General features: G+C 43.0%; 1 protein-coding gene across 7 annotated transcripts in view; it reads right to left on the reverse strand.

Moving 5' to 3' along the window:
* Nucleotides 1–20,960, reverse strand: part of Ipcef1 (interaction protein for cytohesin exchange factors 1) — a 144,422-nt gene that overhangs the window by 7,024 nt on the left and 116,438 nt on the right. For all 7 annotated transcript variants that reach the window (XM_040728401.1, XM_040728400.1, XM_040728399.1 and 4 more), the window contains one exon: nucleotides 5,048–5,241. In XM_040728401.1, coding sequence (XP_040584335.1) covers nucleotides 5,048–5,241 — 194 coding nt within the window. The remainder of the gene's footprint in view (nucleotides 1–5,047; nucleotides 5,242–20,960) is intronic.

The following is a 20,960-nucleotide window of genomic DNA, read 5'->3' on the forward strand; positions in this document are numbered from 1 at the left end:
GACGTCCATGGTGAATGTATAATGTGTAGATGTGAAGGATATCACATAGGATCATGCGGCATTAATTAATAGGTGTTAATATTAATAAAGCTGTCCTCCATGCCTCTATTACTAATCTCCAAGGAGAGAAGGGTTGAAAGGACAGTCACCAAGAGTCATCCAGTAATCACACTCCTCCTTTTTCTCTCTCCGCCTCTCCAAATGACTATTGGAAACTCCCTCAGGTTGGAAGAAGGCTCAGCGTGTAAAGAGCTGCATACCAGCCACAGAAGGATAAAGACCTGAGTTTGGACCCTGAGACCCATATAGAGCCAGACATGGGAGCGTGTAACCATGATGCTTGTGTTCCTAGAGTGAGACGGGGAGCAGAGGCAGGAGAGTCCCTGGAAGCCAGCAGGCCAGCTAGCCGGAAGAGACAAAAATGAGCAGAGACCTGTCTCAAACAGGTTCTCTGACCTCTGCATAGGCACTGTTGTACATACATGCCCACACTCAGACACACAAACATGTTCACACACACGTGTATATGCACATACAAAAATCAGAAAAGAAGAAAGCCCTTCTTATTGTATTTCAAACCTCCTTGTCATCATCACTCATTGCTGATAACCTTGTTCTGCATTTTTGGAAGAAATGAAAGCGACCAGAAAAGCACTCTCAAGCTTTTCGTGCCCACTACCCACACCAGCAAGAACACACGCTGCCTTCCTTCCTGTTTGTGCAGGTAAAGGTCTGTGCTCTGAGCGTAGGCTACCCTCTCCACCCAGCACCATGGCTTCTGCTCTCGTGATCAGGACACTGGCTCATTAGTCTCCCATCTCCACTGGGGTCTTCTCACGGACACACATGTGCCATGTTATTTCTTCTACCTTGGAAGTTCTCTCTGTCTAGGTCAGGTTCCACGCTCTGCCTTGTCCTCAGTGACCATTGCTTCATAGTCTTACTTCTGGTCCACCGGGCTTTCATCCCCACCACTTCACCAAACCAGGGATGCTCATCAGTAACCTCCATGTTGGCTCATCCAATGGTTAATTATCCATCTTCATATTCATCGACACACCTAAAACTGCTGGTCATTGTCAAACCTTGAACATGTCTCCCTAGTTGTTTCTCTAAGAGACTCTCTTGACTTTCCTTGTCCCTTGACAGTCACCTTACTGGTTCCTCATTAGTCAAACTCTTGACACTGGAGTGTTCAAGAGTGCCATTCTTTGTCCGTGCCTATGTTCTCTGAGTGTTCACACTCTTGGTGGCCTCCTGTAATCTCTTCTACTTCTGTATGATCCCATGTTTATATCTCCCCTAAACTGCATTAGCTCTGGTTAAACAGCTAATTGTCATGTCAAATACAACAGGTGTGAACCTGAGGTCATTTTTCCTACCTGACACCTTTAGGTGTCCACACTCTAGACTTCAAGTATCTCTAAATAAACATTTCATCCAAATGCAGCCCATGTGAAGAAAATTGCACAAAGGGAAAGTTTTGTGCATGAGAAATTATCTCAAAGTGAACACATCTCCATAACCAACTCCAAAGTCAAGAAAAGGCCCTTGCCCTGTGCCCCCCTCACAAGCTCCCCTTTCTCAATAGCTAAGAAATAATTATGATAGCCTTGCTCATGACTACACACACATACACACAATAATCCAGTCAATAAGTTACAGCTTATTTTCGCTTCTTGTTCAAGGGAGCCGTAGTATTTTGTTGTTGTCATTTTTGTTTGGCTTGCAGTACTGTGGGGTTGGACTTAGACCTGTGTACATGCTATGCACACACTCTACCATAGAGCTGCATACCTACCCTTTGTTGATATTTTTTCAACACAGCCACTGTTCACACGACAGGGGCTTGCTGCCCGTTGAGGATCACTAGGCAACATAGCGTGAGCTACAGGTCATGGGCCTCCAGCACTGCATTTCTCTGAAGCCTAAGTGAACCATGGAAGGAGTACTTTCTACAGAGCAGAGAGCAATAGACTGGGTGTGAGATGACCCTTGAGGTGAACCCTGCCATTCCCTGCCTCCTGAGATTCATCTGCCTGTGGAATCCTCCTCTGGGTTATTGGCTGACCTGATGCTCTGCTTCTGTCCAGCAGAGCATCACAGAAGGAAGGCGGCTTAGCTGTGGGGACTGGGTTGTCACTCACTATCACTATCTTCTTACTTGTGAGCTGCCCCACAGAGTCTACTTGACAAGAACCTGAGATCCGCTCCACGCATCAGGCATGCCCAGAGCCACAGGATACAAGGTGCTGAATGCTGTCAATGCCACCATGGGGACTGAGAAGCCGTGGAGAAATGAACAGGCTGGAGTTCACACACTCACACAAGAGCTAATGGAAGAATCTCGTGTCCAGGCCATGCCCAGACAGTAGATCCACAGAAATTCTAATGGAATAAATGTTTCTCACTTGACACTCCTGAATCTTAATGGTGAGGACTACTCTACTAAGAGAAAAGAAGTCACTGGGGTCATTCATTACATGACCTAACTATGAAGAACAAGAATTCACAGGAAACCAGAGAGGCTGGCAAAAGCCTCTGTTCCTTTTGTCAGAGCGCACAGGGTGTTGTCAGGCCTAGAATCTTCAGTCTGTTGCTCTATGGAATCTGGAGTCACAGTCTTCCTCTATAATATCATTAACTATCAATAACCCCACTGGCTTCTACTTCCTGCTACTCTCAACTTGAAACAAAACAGGTCATCCTCCAGTAGATGTTCTATGTCCCTGAGGGCCTTTTCCTTATCCCAACCTGAAACAAAACAGGTCGTCCTCCAGTAGATGTTCTATGTCCCTGAGGGCCTTTTCCTTACCTTTCCCATAGTCTAACTTCTTACTTATGGACCAGCTGTCGGCTAAACATAGACAGACACTCAGTCACTTCCATCCTCTGGGCTATTACAGCTCTCAAAGCTTGCACCCACTATGTCTTCATTGTCCTGAGCATCCCACTCCATGGTCACAGTGACCTAGGATGGTGCCTGGTACACAGTAATATTCAGGAAATAGCTCTCCAATAATGAAGTCATTCATCCTGCTAGATGGTAAAGTCTCAACCTTCTCTGGCATATTACACTGAATAACCCAACACATTAATCAGCTCTGAACACACCACAAAACGAGTGCTAATGATATTTTTTCATCTTTAACTATTAGAGAATTTCTCTGAACCTGGGGATTCTTTGTAGAACTGAACCATTCTTTCCCTTGCCCTTTCCAGCCTTATTGTTGCAGCTTTTTGTGGTGCCTGGTTTTTCTCTTGACTAGCTGGGACACCTGATTACCAGTACCCACTCAGCTGTCTCAGTATTGTCCTCATGATTGGTGACATTTCTTCCTGGAAAAGGACTCGGATTTTTAACATGAAAGGACAATACACACTTCAGAATTAGATCGCAGACTCCAGTGGGGCTTTTCAGAGCCTATGAATCTTCTGCGAATTTAAGATGTCTGCAGAGCGCCCTGCCTGCTGGTGTTGTAGTCCAAATGTGAAATTAAGATGCCCCTGTTGTGAGGAATCCTTCGTTAGGGGGAGCTCTGAAAATAGCATCAGTGCATCCTGCACAAGGTCCTCTATTCCCATGTGACAACATCTGTTGGTTTATTGCCACAGAATGTGTTCCTGTTGCCTGGACCTCACCATGCTTCTCAGCTGTAGTGACTACAGCTGACAATTAGAAAACAGTCTGTTGGCCAAGTAGTGGTGGCACATACCTTTAATGCCAGCACTCAGGAGGCAGAGGCAGGTGGATCTCTGAGTTCAAGGCCACCATGGTCTACATAGGACAGCCAGGTCAACACTGAGAAACCCAGCTTCAGAGAGAGAGAGAGAGAGAGACAGAGACAGAGAGAGAGAGAGACAGAGAGAGAGAGAGAGACAGAGAGAGAGAGAGAGAGAGAGAGAGAGAGAGAGAGAGAGAGAGAGAGAGAGAGAGAGAGAGAATTCTCCTGATCTAATAACACACAGGGATAGTACCCTTGAATGAGTCAGGTGAAACCCTTATTTCTATTACTGTCTGTTTTTGCCAAAGGTTGCTACCTGTTGCTAATGAGCAAACGCTTGTAAGAGCCAGTGATGGTGGGTGTCTGCAAGGAAAGAGTACTTTCTGGACGTGAACACATAAAGTAACAGTGACTGGACTCTATGCATAAGACCCCAACAAGATCAAGCTGAGGCCAGATCCCATCATGGCCCTAGAAGGGGCTCGTGCATTCCACCCCTAGCTGAAAAGGTTGATTGCTGAGGTGGCAGGAGGGATAGTTAAGCTTGCTTCAGGGACATGGCCCTGAGCGGCTACCCATGCTGCAGTTGATGGTCCTACCCCATGCACATACAGGCAGCACTAACGACACTTGGTGGGTTTTAAGACAGGAGATAAAAAAAGAACACACAAAGTTGAGTGGGAAGAGTGGTGGGGGAGAGGCAAGGGGAGGGAATGGGCGTGGGTTTTGACCAAAATATATTGCATGCACGTATGAAATTCTCCAACAATTAAAAGCCTTTAGAGCCAAGTATTGTGCTAGACACAAAATTACCAAACCAAATCACACACAGTCCTTGCCATCTGGGATTTGGGAATTCAGACTTTGAATCAGACTCAACGTAGAATTGAAGCCTGTTATGGACGGACGCTGCTGTGTGAAGGACCTGGTGCTTTTAAAAGGTCATAGTCATCCCACTGAGAAGACGGTACTTTCTCTGCTCCATCCTCCTCCCACACAAACACTCTGAGATGGCCATGAATCTCTCTCTCTGCAACCAGCCAGACAAAGAGTCTGCCTCCCCTCCAGCCTCTAGGCAGCACAGTCTGAGACTGCTTCTCTCCCCTCCCCAGGCAGCACAGTCTGAGACGGCCCCCCCCCAGCATAGTCTGAGACTGTCTCCCCTTCCACAGGTAGCATAGTCTAAGACTGACTCCCCTTCCTCTCCCAGCTTTCACAGTCTGAGACTGCCTCCCCTCCCCCCCAGGTAGGCCAGGCTGAGACTGTCTCTGCGTGCCCCCCCAGCCCCGCCCCCCAGGTAGCACAATCTGAGACCACTTTACCTTTAATGTGCTATTCAAGGTTCTGATCTTGTGAAGCTTCTCATTGATGGATGGGTTTTTGCACCGCTTCACAAAAGACTTTCTCAATTCCTTCTTGGTTGAAGGTCGACGGTCCCCGAGAGGAGACAAACTAGCTTGCTCCAATGATTTGTAGAGTTTCTCCATCTCATCATCTTCAGACACTTTCATTTCTTCTGTTTAGAAAAAACAGTATCCACAAACCCAGTTAAAACTGAAAAGTGAACATCAGAGAGCAGGATCCTAAAGCATTCCTGTCCACACCTTCATCTCTGACTTCTGGTCTCTAGAAGAGTAAGGTGGTAGCGTTCTGTTGTCTAGCTACTCATGTCATGCTACTTGGCTACTCAAGAGATCATGAACCATTTATCAACGTATGATTGTGACCTATTCTAGTAAGGTCACATGCTGACCTATTGCATGGAGAGTTTGGGGGTACAGTATAGGACTTTAATGCTGCAAATTTTTGTGGGACACAATTCACTTCTAACCCCTTAAAATCCATCTCCTCGCCAGGCAGTGGTGGCGCACGCCTTTAATCCCAGCACTCGGGAGGCAGAGGCAGGCGGATATCTGTGAGTTCGAGGCCAGGCTGGACCGATAGCCTCCAAAACAATACAGAGAAACCCTGTCTCGGAAAAACCAAAAAAAAAAAATCCATCTCCTCCTCACACACGCATCTCATTTCCACACCTCCTTAAGTAGCAAATCCTTTCCACATCAACTCTGAGATGAGTATCATATCCACATATCCTTAGAGTTAGAAACTGAGAGGTTCAGAGATAATTCATCTAGGTACAGCATTCCTCTACGTTCCTGAACCTGTGAAGAAGAGAAGCTACCTCATAGGCAAGCCCTGTAAGCTAATGTTTACCATAAAGTCTCAGCACCTACTGCCCTGGTGCCTCCCTGTGTTTTCTGGGGAAGAAGCCTGCCTGTTTCCTGGTGATAGAAGACAGTATTTCTCATCCTGCCAAACACTATCTGCCCCTTTTTACTCCACCTATCTGGTCTCAGCCCTCCAGAGTCTAGAGAGCAATGAACCCCTGCAGACTACTAAGGGATAGGCACATGACTCAGGTAGGACAGTTGGAACCACTAAGATTCCATCCTAGAACACTTGTTTAGGGGTGTCAGAGAGTCTTTCTACATAGCTACTAATAATAGCATTGTTCAGGAGGGAAAAGGAGAACATAATGATGAGTGGATGGAGGGAACGAAAGTAAGTTTTCATCAGTGGGTGAGTGGGTGGAGGGAATGTGGTGTACACACACTGGAGCACTAGCCAACAATTTAATGGAGTGCTAAATCACCCACCTCATTACAACATGGATTAAACCTGGAATCATGATTCTGACCAAAGAAAAATCAGTCACAAAAGACCACAGATTCTGTCACATGAACTGTTCAGAACAAGCGAGTTCATGGAGACGGAAAGCTTTCACCTGGGATGATAAGGATGCAGACAGTAATGAGGAATGCCAGTGATGGGTAGGGCTTTGTTTCGTGGGGCAGAATGTTCTCTAGCCATGCTGTGATGATATCTGCACAGGTATATGAGCAAACTACAAGCCACAGAACTATAAATCTAAGGCTATATGAAGTATGTCACCATAGTGATAAAAACTAAAGTAGGCTCTTACAAGGTATTATGATAGCAGGTGATGTGTCCACAGAACAACCGCTAAGTTCTAGAGACAATCTAGAGGCAGGGCAAAGTCTTAAAAAAAATAACAACAATAAATGGAGGCAGACACTGTGATCCTAGCAGTTGGGAGGTAGAGACCGGAAAATATCAACTTCAAGGTCAGCCTGGGCTATGTGGAAGATTGTATTTCACAGAAACAAAGGCAGAGACATACACCTCGTGAAGCATTAGGGTTGGGAACTTGTCACAAACATAAGGACAAATCACCTGTTATGACATCTTTTTCACAGCCAAGAAGGTAGTACTCTACTTGAAAACCCCTAACTGTACTTATTTCACAAACAACATCTGCAGAACAAACTTTAAGGAACAAGCAAACATATGAAAAACCTAAATAAAAAATTGTTTCATTGAATTGCCTTGTACTCACCAAAGAGTAGTTACTAAAGTCAGCAATAAAAACACAATTTGTTTTCCATTAATATATCATGTGCATAATTATGCCAGGATGAAATTGTAGTAAGATAATTCATCCAGCAGAGCGGTGGTAACACATGCCTTTAATCCAGTACTTGGAGGGCAAAGGCAGGTGGATCCCTGTGAGTTCGAAACCAGCCTAGTCTACAAGAGTTAGTTCCAGGACAGCCTCCAAAGCCACAGAGAAATCCTGTCTCAGAAAAACCAAAAACAAACAAACAAAAATAATTCATCTGGTTCAACTGATATTGAATCACAAAGATAAAATAACCTTAAACCTTAGAGGTCAGGGATGACAAGGCACTGAGTGTGTTCTCCAAATTAAAAAAAAATGAATAGGATTTATTTTTCAGGTCCTTTTTATTTTCTTTTAACATATTTGCATAAAATATGTGTTTATGTTAAAAATATCAGAAGCTGCATCCATGACCCCCCACACACACACAACACACACATACACATTTCTTTCCCTAGTTTAGACTTTGGGTTGTTAGTTATGTAGGTATTAATTAGCTTGTGTGTGTACATGTGCATGTATGTGTGTATATGTGTGTAAAAGCTAATACCCGGTTCTCTGGAAGTCATCTGCAATATCTGAAAGATAACCACTTTCTGCTTCAACCCATCCAGAACAACACCAGTAAGGAGTTGGCGTGTCCAGTTAAAGACCACTGGAAAATGAAAACAAATCAGCAATTAGCTGCTTCTTCTTCAGCAGAAACCAGAACCTGAAAGATGAAATGTCAGTCCTCTAATAACACAATTCTGAGGTGACTCACAAACTTACAGAAAATGAAAGAGCAGACAGTACCGTTGGGAGTAAAGAAAATACCTCATTGGCGTTCCAGTGTGTCCTATTCTAGGAGAGGTACAGTGTGTTACCAGACACCCAGGAGACATGTCTGTGACTCAACCAAGTCCACAGCCTGGACAGGGGATTTGTATCATTTTTACTGGTGTTAGCGGCTAGTGTTTAGGTCGTTGTGGACCATAAAGTGAAAATCTAGCAACCACAGACACAGGTGATAATGGAAACATAGGATAAAGGGGAGCCCAAAGCTACACATGAGTGGCAATTCAGCCCCTGACCATGAAGTAGAGGAGAGATGAGTCCTTCTAACCCGGATACCTGCTGTAACGCCCCTGGGTCACCCTCTCCAGGCACTGCTGTACCGTGACCTGATTGATCTCTGTATGAGTTCAGGCTTTGCCAGTTAAGCCTCTCTGGATTAGGATTTTAGCATCTTCTTAATATCTATTTATTTTATTTTATGGGTAAGAGTGCTTTGCCTGCATGTCTGTATATACACCGTGTGCATACATGCCAGGTGCCAGCCGAGGTCAGAAGAGGGCATCAGATCCTCTGGAGTTGTAGACAGTTGTGAGCCCCCATGTGGATGCTGGAAACCTAGCCCAGATCCTCTGCAAGAGCAATCACTAGTACCCTGAACCACTGAGGCATGTCACCAGACCCTCTGCATTAGTCTCGTAGTGAAATAAATTTAACAACCCTTTCTGAGTACACATAGTTCTTTTCTGAATTATCATTCCATTGTAGAGAGCACCAATGTATCTTTCTTGTCTTACCAGATTGCAAAGACAAAGAGGAGAGGGTTGGCAGGAAACATCCCTCATCTCTCTCTCCCATTGGAAATGGAAGCCAAGTGAGTTATTTCCGCCTCCCTTATCTCCCAAGACAAAAACAAATGAAATTTTTTCTGACAGTGAAGTGTCTCCTCTCAAGTGTGTATCATAGTCTTCCCATGTGGGACAGAATGACTTCAACTCCCATTGATACATGGGCATCTTGTGGCCTATTGACTCTCAAGTCACTAGTGCTTTGTCAAGGTTAAAGGCATTATCATATAGATGAGGAAAGTAGACAGTCTTGAAAAACAGTCCGTGATGTTCCCCCAACTGCCAATTAGTGGTGGGTACTAAAAATAAAAGCTCCATTCTGTGTGGGCCCATGTGTTTCTAAACCATTCTTCACAAATTTGAACAGAGAAACAGTCTCCCGGGGAGCTTAGGAAAATTCAGGCTCTGCTTCAACCATCTGGGATGGCACTCATACTGTGTGTGTGTGTGTGTGTGTGTGTGTGTGTGTGTGTGTGTGTGGTGTGTGGTGTGTGTATGCATGAGTCTGTGCCTATGGATGTGTATGATGAGTGTAGGCACATGTGCACGTGTATGTAGATGAATGCATGTGTGTATGCGTAAGTGTGCATGCATGTGGGTATGTACGTGTGTGTGCACATGCACACGTGTGTGCTCTTGTATATACTGGTGCATTGAACATTTGCATTCCAGTATATAGAGGCCAGATGTCAATTTTGATTGTCATTCCTCAGGCCACAACCATTTTGGTTTTGGATTTGAAATCTTTCAAAGGGATCTGAGACTCATAGAGTAGCCTAGGGTGGCTGGTGAGTCACAGAACACCTCTCTCTACCTCTTCAGGCCTGGGATAACAAACAATCCACTACAAATGGATTTTCACAGGGGCACTAGGGATCAAATCCAGGTCTTTGTATTTGCACAGTTATTTCCCCAGCCCTTTTAACCTTCTAGATTTTTGGCAAGCTCTTAGGTCCATTGACTATACTTTGAGTAGCAAAATTGGACCACCTACTGGCAAAATCTCATCAGCCTGGATTCATTGGAGGGGAGTGGGGCTTGAATGACAACCAGAAAATTGAGACTAGTCCACAAAACTGCCATGGCATGGCTGTCTCTGGGCGATATACTAATCAAAGAGAAAGGAAAATAACCCAGCTTTGTTCAAATGAAGTACACCTGAAACCAGTGCCAGAAAGCACCTCACGCTACAGGGTGAAGAGAAAGGAACTTAAATAACTGTTGGTGACCCTCCCTGTCAGCTAGACCAACTTAGGATATGTCAAAGACTTTCTCCAGATTTGAGTCAGTTAGAGTCAGAAATGGATGGCATGCATAGCTCCCAGGTCCTTAGGGCTCAGTGCTTAACAGCACTTGTTGCAGTTAGAGAGGACCAGGGTTCAATTCCCAGCACCCACATGGTGACTCACAGCCATCTATAACTCCAGTTCCAGTAGATCCCGCCCCAGGAAATCTTCTGACCTCAAAAGCACCAGGCACACATGGTGCACACACATACAGGCATGCAAAACACTCATATACATAAAACGAAATGAATAGATCTTAAAAAAATACAGTAACTACATCCAGGTCCTTTATAGCAAGACTGAAGATATACCAATGTTTTAACTAAGGCTTACAAGTTCTCTCCTTCCCAAGACTGTGCTAAATGAATGTGTGGCTCCCTCCTCCTCATCCTCCTCCTATGTGCCATCCTATTGTCTGCTTCTGGCAGGACAGGACAGCTCCTGGAGGCCCAGAATTTGCCTGTCGAGAGCACTGTATGCAGATTACCCCTTGAAATACCGTGTTTTCAACTCTGCCTCCCCCACTATCTTATTTTTGGTCTTCCTTGTGCTTTCTAGAATGAGGCTGTTTATTTTCTATTTAGAACATAAAGGCTGGCTTCAGAAGACAGAAGAGAAATTCATACACCAGATTTCATGCCAGGGTTTGAAAAAGAAACCTTTGTAGAGAGCTGAAAAGTCCAAATAACGTTCCAAGGGAGATCATTTTAACCTTCAAATGAAATGAATTTAGAAAGTACTGGGGAGGGAAAAAAAAAACCACTGTTAAGTTCCACATACCGTGTTCTAGTGTTCAACAACAACAAAAAGGCCACGGAAGACACCTGTCACCAACAAAGCAAGCAAGAGAATGGTGATCTGTGCATACTGCATATCCTGAAAATGATATTTCGCATATAGCACCTGATGTCTACAGATTAAAAGGCTTTTATGGCCATTCTTTATGTGGTAATTTGACAGTCCTACAACACAGCAAGGCTTGAATTACAGCATACTTCAATTTACTCAAAGAACAACTCTGAACAACTAATTTGAAAATAAAAGTGTTTCTGACCAAGCACATGACAGCAGAGCATGCCACTGAGGGACAAGTCTCCAGTCTCTGCCACTGTGCGTGTGGAGAGCTACCATGCACGGTGTTTTCCTTCTGTGACAGGCACTGCATTAAGGGTTCCACCAACAGTCCCCAGGGTCTTCCCACAGCCCCGTGAGGCAGCCTCATCAGCACTGACATCAAGGAGAGAAGATCAACATAATGAATGATCACAGAGCTTGACCACAGGCACAAGGAGACAAATGTAGGTTATGATAGCCTGTAAACACGACATGGTACAAACAGGGGTTTTATACCCAAGGTTATCATTCCCTATATTATGATATCCTGTGAATACAGTCTGGACAGTGCAGTCTAATCACATAAAGCTCAATAGAGATTCTTGAGTCAGACAATCTGCAGATATTGGAACAGTAGCTGAATACTCAGCCCCCTGCTTTTGCTATTCCTCCTGCAAAAGAAAAAGGCCTACTCAGAGCTTTGGATGTTGAGGTGCCCACACTTCCTGCTTAAAGGATAGGAAGTGCATAGGATGGCCACAATCTAGGACCACTCCATCTGACCTTGGCAGACAGGATAAGGAAGCACTTCCATTCTGCACCAGGAGAGTTGCGTGCACAGCCCGTGTGTGTTAGCAGCAGATGGGAATACAATAAAGGCATGAGTGATTAGAAATGAGAATGAGGCTGCTAAATGCATGGTTCAGTGAGCAAGCATGAGGACCTGAGACCAATCCAGAGAAACCGTGTAAAAAGGAGAGCTATGGGGTTCACACTTGCCAGCCCACTGCTGGGGAAGGAGAGATAATGTAAGCTCCCCACAGGTGCGGCTATGGAACAGACGGTGACACGGGTGATACAAGCTTCTAGTGTTCATTTCCCACTGTGCTTACTCTCACACAGGAAGATGTATATCCCTTTCAAATGTCTGAGAATAATTCCAACAGTCACTTTGCATTTTCATGCCCAAGGGTTAAGGTGTGGATTGCAGTGGGCCCCAGGTGCCACCACTCAACCCCAGACACCAAAGGCCTGTTAAAAATAGGGTCATATGGCTTAAGATCTCACTTGTCTGGGTGGTACCACATGTAGCATATCAATAAGTATGGACATGAAATGGACAACATTACAGATTGTCTTTGTGTTCTAATCCAAAATATCTCAGATGCTTTTGACAAACACACAATATCAAGTTCCGTATTACATTGCACCTCTTCCCAATCCTTAGTCTGTTGAGATAGAAACAGTAACGCCTTTCCTGGCTTAGCCTGTAACATTTGACCTTTCATTTCTTCTAAAGATTCTGGGAGTCCTATTCAGTCTGAGCACTGCTGGGGGGAACCCCAGAGCTCAGAGCAAGACTGAAACAGAACTACATTTCCTGGGGTATTCCCACCTTTAATACTTACATTACTGTTTGAAGCAGTTTACCCTATCACCTTAAATTCTGCTGTCTTCATTCGTAAAGAGAAAGTGAAAATACAATGCTCCTCTCTAAGTTTGTGGTGACAGAGAAACATTGCCTATGATATCAACCATGCCACAAAAATGTCCATTATACCACTTCCAGCCACATGGGCTGCACAGCCTTCCCAAAACATGAAAAATAAATAAGGCATATGCTGTCTGGAGATAAAAGAGCAAAACTTTCATCATTTACATAGACGTTAATATATATGCACATGGATTATTACAATGGAATATAAATATATTCATATAACAAAATATAATTGATTAATATAATAAAATACAAATATATGTGGGATATATATATATTTATATTTACAGAGACATAAATACAAGTAAGAGGTTTAAAAGAAAAAGTTGAAATTTTTACAAATGTGCTTCATTTTAAATGCACTTATGTAATCATGAATGAGTGTGTGGGGCAGACCGCCCAGTTAGCCTATGAAAGGCTGTGGGGTCAGTCATGAGCAGGGCAGCACATAAGCAAGGGAAACCAATTGCTCAACTCCATGTCTGTATACCAGTGATAAACAGTTACACAAGCAAAATAAAAACAGGCCTTAAAGTAGCATTTGAAATACAACCTGTAGAAATTAACACAATAGATTCATGGCTTCTGTAGAGAAAAGTAGAAATCATAAAGTTTTTCTACAAGATGTAAAAAAGGTTAAAAGAATAATTTCGTGAATTGAAAAAATTTAAATCATAGTAACTTATACTTCCCCCAGGTTGACTCTAAGGATACAGTAGTATAAAAAGTATCTGGACATTAAAATGATCAATGACATACCAAACTCTCTTTAAAAAGAACAAGGTAAAAGATGTTTTCCTAGATGTTAAGATTTCAATAAAAACTAAAAGAATAGTCTGGGGCAGGGCAGAAGAGCAACAGAATAGACAGAAGAAACAGACTGACAATAAAAGATGTCACTGAGGACTTAGGAGAACATCTGGGAGAAGGAGCATGTTTAAATAGAAGCTATTGAGGGGTGTGGGATTACACATGTGGATTGAGGAGGGGTGGGATTACAATGCGGATAAAGCGAGGCAGGACTGCATCTCGTTGACAGAGCACAGAGAGGTGATTTCAAACCATTTACCCAACAGGAAACAGTAGCCTCACAGAACGGGTACAAGCAGCTGGGGACTTGGCTCAGGTGGTAAGGTGCCCGGTGAGCAGGAATGAGGGTCTGAGTTTAGATCGACAGAATGCATAGAAAAAGCTGGGTTGGTAGGGCAAGACAAGCATCTGTAGCCCCAGCATGGGGTGAAGAGAGGGGTAATCTCTGAAGATCATTGGTGGGGGCAGCCTAGCCAAGCAGGGATCCAAGTTCAAGAAAGGAGTCTGTGTCAAAAGAGAGACTCAATATCAATCTCTGCTTCCTCATGCATGTGCATACATGCACCTTCACACAGACACACACACACACAACACAATAAGAACACATACAAACAACACTAGCACACATAATATTGGTGCTGAAAGGAGTTTCTTTTCTTTTTTTCCTTTTTTGTTTTTTTGAGACAGGGTTTCTCTGTATTGCTTTGGAGGCTGTCCTGGAACTCACTCTGGAGACCAGGGTGGCCTTGAACTCACAGAGATCTGCCTGCCTCTGGGATTAAATGAACCCGGCAGGAGTTTCTTATTTAAGATATAAAAACATTATTAACCCTTTAAATTGCTATAGGTCCCTAGCAAGCAATTTCCTCCCACTAGCTGCCCTCATCTCAAAGGTTCTACACCTCACAATATTGTCACAAGCTGGAGACTAAGCTTTAGCACATACGCTTCTGGGGAAATTTTATCCATGATACCAGACAACAGTAAATATTACTGAGCCTGAGAAGCCAAGGGAACTCTAACACATTGCTAGTGGGAATGTAAAACATCAATGACCTGGAAAACAGCAGTCTATCATTTCCTACCAAGTTCTTACTATACAACTCAGCAACGGCACACCTTAGTGTTAACCCAAAAGAGCTGGCATCATGTAACTGCACACAACTGCACACAGGTGTTAACCTGAAGCCTTTATTCTCATTTCAGAGACACAGAAGCAGCTCTGATGTCATTCATAGTTAAACAGATAAAATGAGATCAATCCGCACAATGGAATATTGTTCAGTAATTGTTTAAAAAGAAAACGACAGTTGGGTGGTGGTGGCACACACCTTTAATCCCAGCACTATGGAGGTAGAGGCAGGTGGATTTTTTGAGTTCCAGGACAGCAAGAATGTTACACAGAAAAACCCTATCTTGAAAAACAAAAAAACAAACAAACAAAAAGGACATATCAAGCCATGGAAAGACATGGGAATATCTTAAATTCCTACACCAGATGGGGGAAAATGTCCATCTGAAAAGGCTACATCTCTATGGCTGCAACCATGTAGACATCAGCAAAGGTAACACCAAAGAAATAATAAAAAATATTGACCAGGGCCGGGCAGTGGTGGCGCATGCCTTTAATCCCAGCACTCGGGAGGCAGAGGCAGGCGGATCTCTGTGAGTTCGAGGCCAGGCTGGACCGACAGCGTCCACTACAGAGAAACCCTGTCTCCTAAAACCAAAAATATATATACATATATATTGACCAGGAATCATGGTACATGCCAGTAACACCAGCATTCTTGGAAACTGAGACAGGAGGATTTACACAAGTTTGAGGCCGGCTGGACCACCTACTGAGTTTCACAAAAGCCTGGGCCATAATATGAGACACTGTCTCAGGAAAACTAAAAACAACCCCCAAAAGATTAGCAGTTGTCTGATGCTTGCAGAGGCAGAGAAGCATAGAGGATGCCAAAATGGTGGACCTCTGAGAGACACATGACATTACATATCATCGAATGCACAAAGATGTACAGCCAAGAGTGAACTGTCTGCTATAGACTTCAGTCCATACGAATGTATCTGTATTTCCGTGGGGTGCACAGCCCCAGTTGATACATCTATAATGCAACCCTCATGCCTGGGGCTCAGAGCACATTCCAGAGAGAGACACAGAAAGATTGTAAGCATGAGAGAACCAAGATGTCTGCTGTGAGGCAGTGTCTTTTACACAGGCGAGGGAGCTACCTCAACAAGACTTGCACAAATGACACCGACTGACATGCCAACATGGATGTCATAAGGCCCTACCCCTAGGTGCAAACTGTTAATAGCTGCTAAGATAAAAACAATCCATTTTCTCCAGGGATTCAGTAGGTTGAATATAAGCATGTATGTGTGTATATGTATATGTATAGGTATAGGTATATGTATATGTATAATACAACAATACTAATTGAAAAAGAGGCCATGAATTTGAGATGGAGTGAGGGGCACTCAGAAGGACTATCTCAATATTTGGCCTTGGCTGTGAAAAGTGAACCACACTCACGCAAAGAGTTGGACAACAAAGGATTGTAGGGGCAGGGAGGAAGGAAGGTACAGTGTATTCACTGCTCTGTTTCTGTACATGTGTAACATTGTTTTAAAAGCTAAGCCTATGAATTTGAAGTGTATGCTTCCACCAGCATTATATGTAGCAGCCCAAAGCTGGGTAAAATGTGTTCACCAGCAAATAAGACTTCTCATGGTTTTTTAAGACAACGGAGTGCTAGAAAGAAAGAAATTTCAATAACAGAGGAGAGGAAAGCTAAGATGGTGACTACTGTGTGTGGGGGTGTGTGTGTGTGTGTGATGTTATTCCATGTATATGATGCCTTCCACCATAACAAATTATCCTCAATATAGAAACACTAAATATATAAATGTGCAGAGAGACATGAAAAGAACTAGAAAACCAAACATGTATCCATACACAGAAGGAAGTGATAAGAAAAAAATGGAAATGACCTAGGACCATCGCAGTAATTCCCAAAGCCACTCATGTCCACTAGACCTTGTGATGAGCCAGTGACAACTTCTGCATAATTGATAGCCCAACAGTGAACTCAGAAATGACTCTACCATCAAGTAGCAAAATGTCCCCTAACTTCCCTTTCCGTGTGTTCTTCTAAACTCTATTCATAGAAAAACACAAAGGAAAGAAAAAGAAAATGTTCAACAGTAGTTGATAAGCCACAATCTGGGTAGGAGAGCCCTGAGAGGGATTTCCAGTATGATGCCCGTCAGAGGCTTCTCTTCTCTGGGGACTAAATTTGGTGTTCTGAGAAGGAGTCACAGCCATGAGCAGGGGTATATCTGGTATAGTTGGTGCCCAGAGATGACTTCTTCCAATGCACTTTTGAAATTCATGAAGGTACTTACATAAAACCTTTCCCTCTTAACGCTCCCTTTTCAACACAGGCATCCTCCTGCACCTTGGCCACGCATGCTTTCCTCTGGACACACCCATCCTCCACCTTTAACTACACCCTCTAACCGCACCTACTTCTCTCCAGCTGTCCCCTACTTTCCTGCTTCTGGGATCTAGACTTCACTCATCACCAGCTTCAGAACTCCTGTTCCAGTGAGTTCCCACAGCCTCCCACTTCCTTAGGAAGCACGGCAAGATGTATAAAACCAAGAAGAAATAAAAAAGGCGATAAAGATCCAAGTATCATAAATGACCTATTTATATGGTATGGATGGATTTGCAGACAACCGGATCAGTTTATTCTATGGTGATTAAGAGAGATCTTTGGCACTTAACTGGGAGCAATGAAAGATACAGTGAGTCAGTCATCCATGCCTGAGATCCGAGCCATGGCAGCCAACTGTCACATATACAAGATGTTCCTATTAGTAAATATTTATCACCAATCTAAGATCATTTCTCATCCTACTACAAAATAATATCACTTGGAAATACTCTATGAACTAAATTAAATTCTAAGTGCACAATGACTGACTGAGATGAGACAGGACAGAATCCTCCATCTGTCCTTTGTTTCCAGGATCTACTTTTACCCTGAGTACCACAAATCCTTCTTAGTTCCTGCCTCCCTTCATCCTAGGATAGCCTGTGATCTAAGACTAAAGGAACCCTTTGAAATCACAGGTTCATCTATGTTACATCAGGTACAAATGGTCATGCATTATCTGTTGGATAATGATGCCTAGTCCATCATTCAATATTGTCCCAATTCCCCTCCTGCCTCCCTTTCCTATGCCCCTCCTCCATGCACAGGGCTCCCTTACATGTGAGTGTATTCTATGTACCTGCTTTTGTAAGTCCTTGTATATCTCCTTTGTGACACTCTTCTGCCTTGCTTTCTTTTGTTAATCGTGTCTCATCCTCCCACTCAGTGAGTTCCCACAGCCTCCTACTTACTTCCTTAGCCACAGCAAGATGTATAAAACCAAGAAGAAATTTTAAAAAGGCAATAAAGGTCCAAGTACCATAAATGACCTATTTATATGGTATGGATGGATTTGCAGACAACCGGATCAGTTTATTCTATGGTGATTAAGAGAGATCTTTGGCACTTAACTGGGAGCCATGAAAGACACAGTGAGTCAGTCGCCCATGCCTGAGATCCGAGCCATGGCAGCCAACTGTCACATATACAAGACTGGATGTGAAGATGTCTTAGCACAGTCATCTTTAGATTTGAGTTGTGTTAGCACAAAGAACATGAGTACATGTTAGGACCATCTCCATAATAATAACAGAAATGCTGAACTGAGTGGAGTTCAGTGTTAGGCGTAGTTTCTTTTTAATCTGCTTGTTAGTCTTATATTTCATAGCAGTGTCAGAAAAATGTCCATAGTAAAACAGAAATGAGATGAGCACCGTTAGCCCCACCAGCTCCTTTGCAGCTCCACTGTACCGAAAGGCTTGTTGGAGAATCTCTAGAGTTGTGGCAATCTCAAAGTTGCAGTAGAGAAAGGCAAGTCAATGTCATTCGCATCCCCTCCCCTTTCTCTAGTGGCTTACATGATAGGAAGAAGTGTCTAAAAGGATATTTGGATTCAGAATAAAATTCTAGCAACCACAATTTTAATTGCATACCAACTGCAAAATATTTCTTCCATTGTCTAAATAAAAGAAAGGCTATAATACATGCTGTCTGCTTTTTTTTTCAGAGCTCGGTTATTAACCTCTAAGAGTCTTTCCAAGGATAAAATTCTCTTTCCCCAGAAAATGTGTCATGAGACTAGATCTTAATCTTCTAAAATTTTAACTCCTCTCATGGATGACACTGAAACTTCAAGTCTGTTCTAAAACCCTCAGCATAGTATTTTAGACACTGAAATTTCAGAGGTTCGTCCTCACATTGAAAAGTCAAAACAATAATTTTTAGAAGTCACACACAAAAAGCTACCTTCTTCACCAACAGGCAAACATATACATGTGCAACACCCAATTTGATTACTCAACAGCAAGTCACAGCAAACACAAGGGAAGATTGGGCTGCCGTTTCCATGGAGATGACTCGTTGTGGTTCAGCTCTTCTGGGAATGAAACCAAATCCCCAACAGCAGGAGAAAATCAGCAGCAAGAGTTCTCTAACATATGGCAACTGCCAACAAACCAGTGAGGGGAAAATACCTTCATTTTCTCCTCCTGTCTGCCCAGAGAAATACCTTTCCATCAGGCTGTTTGAAAAATCACCTAGATTTTGTTGGTCATTCTGTGTGATTACTACCAGGTCTCTTTATTCTTATATTAAAAGAGCTGTTGGCTCCCAGCTGGATCCTCAGCACATGAATTCCCAGGATGGCACTTAGACAAGGATGAGAAACACATGTATCTTCCCATGACTCTGTTTATAATCCTAAAGGGAAACTCAATCTGCACGGTTGTCTCTTGGGAAAGAATGCAAATGGAATTTTAATATCTCTGATGCTTTGGAAGTCTTCATTGTCACGGAGAGGAGGCAGTTATTTCTACATGTTTTGACACTTATTATTATTAATATTGCATGTATATGAGGTGTGGGTGTGCACATATGTACCATAATATATGTGCAGATAGATTTGAAGAACAACTTTTTGGAGTCAGTTTTTTTTCCACCTTTATGTTTGTACAGGGCTCAAAACTGAGTTGTCAGGCTTATATTACAAACACTTTGCCCACTAAGCCATCTTGTCAAGCCCTCTTTTATTTCTTCTTCTAATGGAATAGTTACAGTAAGTTCTTAAAGGAGAACAATAGTTTGTTTGAGTCCCCCATTCTTCAACAACTGTATCTTCTTTTTTACATTTATTTTCATTAATTTATTTATTCTGTGAGACTTTTGTACAGTGTTTCCATCATATTAATTTCCTCTTCCACAGCTCTTCCAAGTTCTACATCTTCATCCCCACCCTCCCAATTTTGTGTCCTTTAGAAACAAGCAAACAAAAACCTCCAATCTAATTTGTGCCGCCCATATATTCTTGGATGTGTGCAAGACCATATCTGCATCTTGTGAGCACCAAGCTGAAGGTCACTTAGGGTCAACACTTGAAAGTTCTTTGTGACCTCACAAGAGCAAAAAAGCTATCAATACTCTACACTCAATGAAAATGCCCTTCTTCAAAAGGATAAACACCTCCAATGACACGGACACAGGTGCACCTAGTTTATTTTGAACAGCTCATAGCTTCAAAAACATAAGTTTCTTAGCTCATGTTTAGACCTCTAATTTAATTATACCACTGATCTCAATTGCATAAGCAGAAGGAGATATAATTAAGCCCAATGCTTTGTTCGCACAACATCCCGTAGTGTATCTGTTGCCAGACAGACCACACGCCTTCCATCCTAGAACAACTCTCATCTCTGTGCTCTTCCTCGGCGGTGATGCTCCCTGTCTCTTGCACATCCTAATTACTCAACTACCTCTAGAAACTGCTCGGCTTGTCCAATAACTTCACTCCTTAGTGAAGGTTTTCTAATGAGAAGTCAGTAGTTGGCCCACATTGGAGGTATCAGTATAAAATACTATTTAATGTAAAGCATCCACAGAGAAAGTCATAGACAGCAATGACAACTGGGGTGACTTCGAGAATGAGTTACTACTAGCCTGGCTGTTCAAATTCACATATATTAAAATAACACACATGCACGCAAAATTGCACCCTAGCCTATGGCTGTGACCTCTGCCTAAATTATTCTCTTTGAAAAATTAAATTAATAGAGTGTATCTGAAAATTTGATACTTTTTTAAAGGATTGACATTATTATCCATGTGTGTATGTGTATGCCTCTCTCTCTCTCTCTCTCTCTGTGTGTGTGTGTGTGTGTGTGTGTGTGTGTGTGTGTGTGTGTAGGATATAAGATCCCCCTGGCTGGAGGTACAAGTGATACAAGTGATTGTAAGTCACCCAATGTGGGTGCTAGGAACGGAACTAAACCCTGGTCCTACAAAAGAACAGCAAGTACTGGGCCATCTCTCTAGCCCTGAAACT

This window comes from Mesocricetus auratus, unplaced genomic scaffold, assembly GCF_017639785.1.
Source record: "Mesocricetus auratus isolate SY011 unplaced genomic scaffold, BCM_Maur_2.0 Super-Scaffold_100018, whole genome shotgun sequence".
NCBI lineage: Eukaryota > Metazoa > Chordata > Mammalia > Rodentia > Cricetidae > Mesocricetus > Mesocricetus auratus.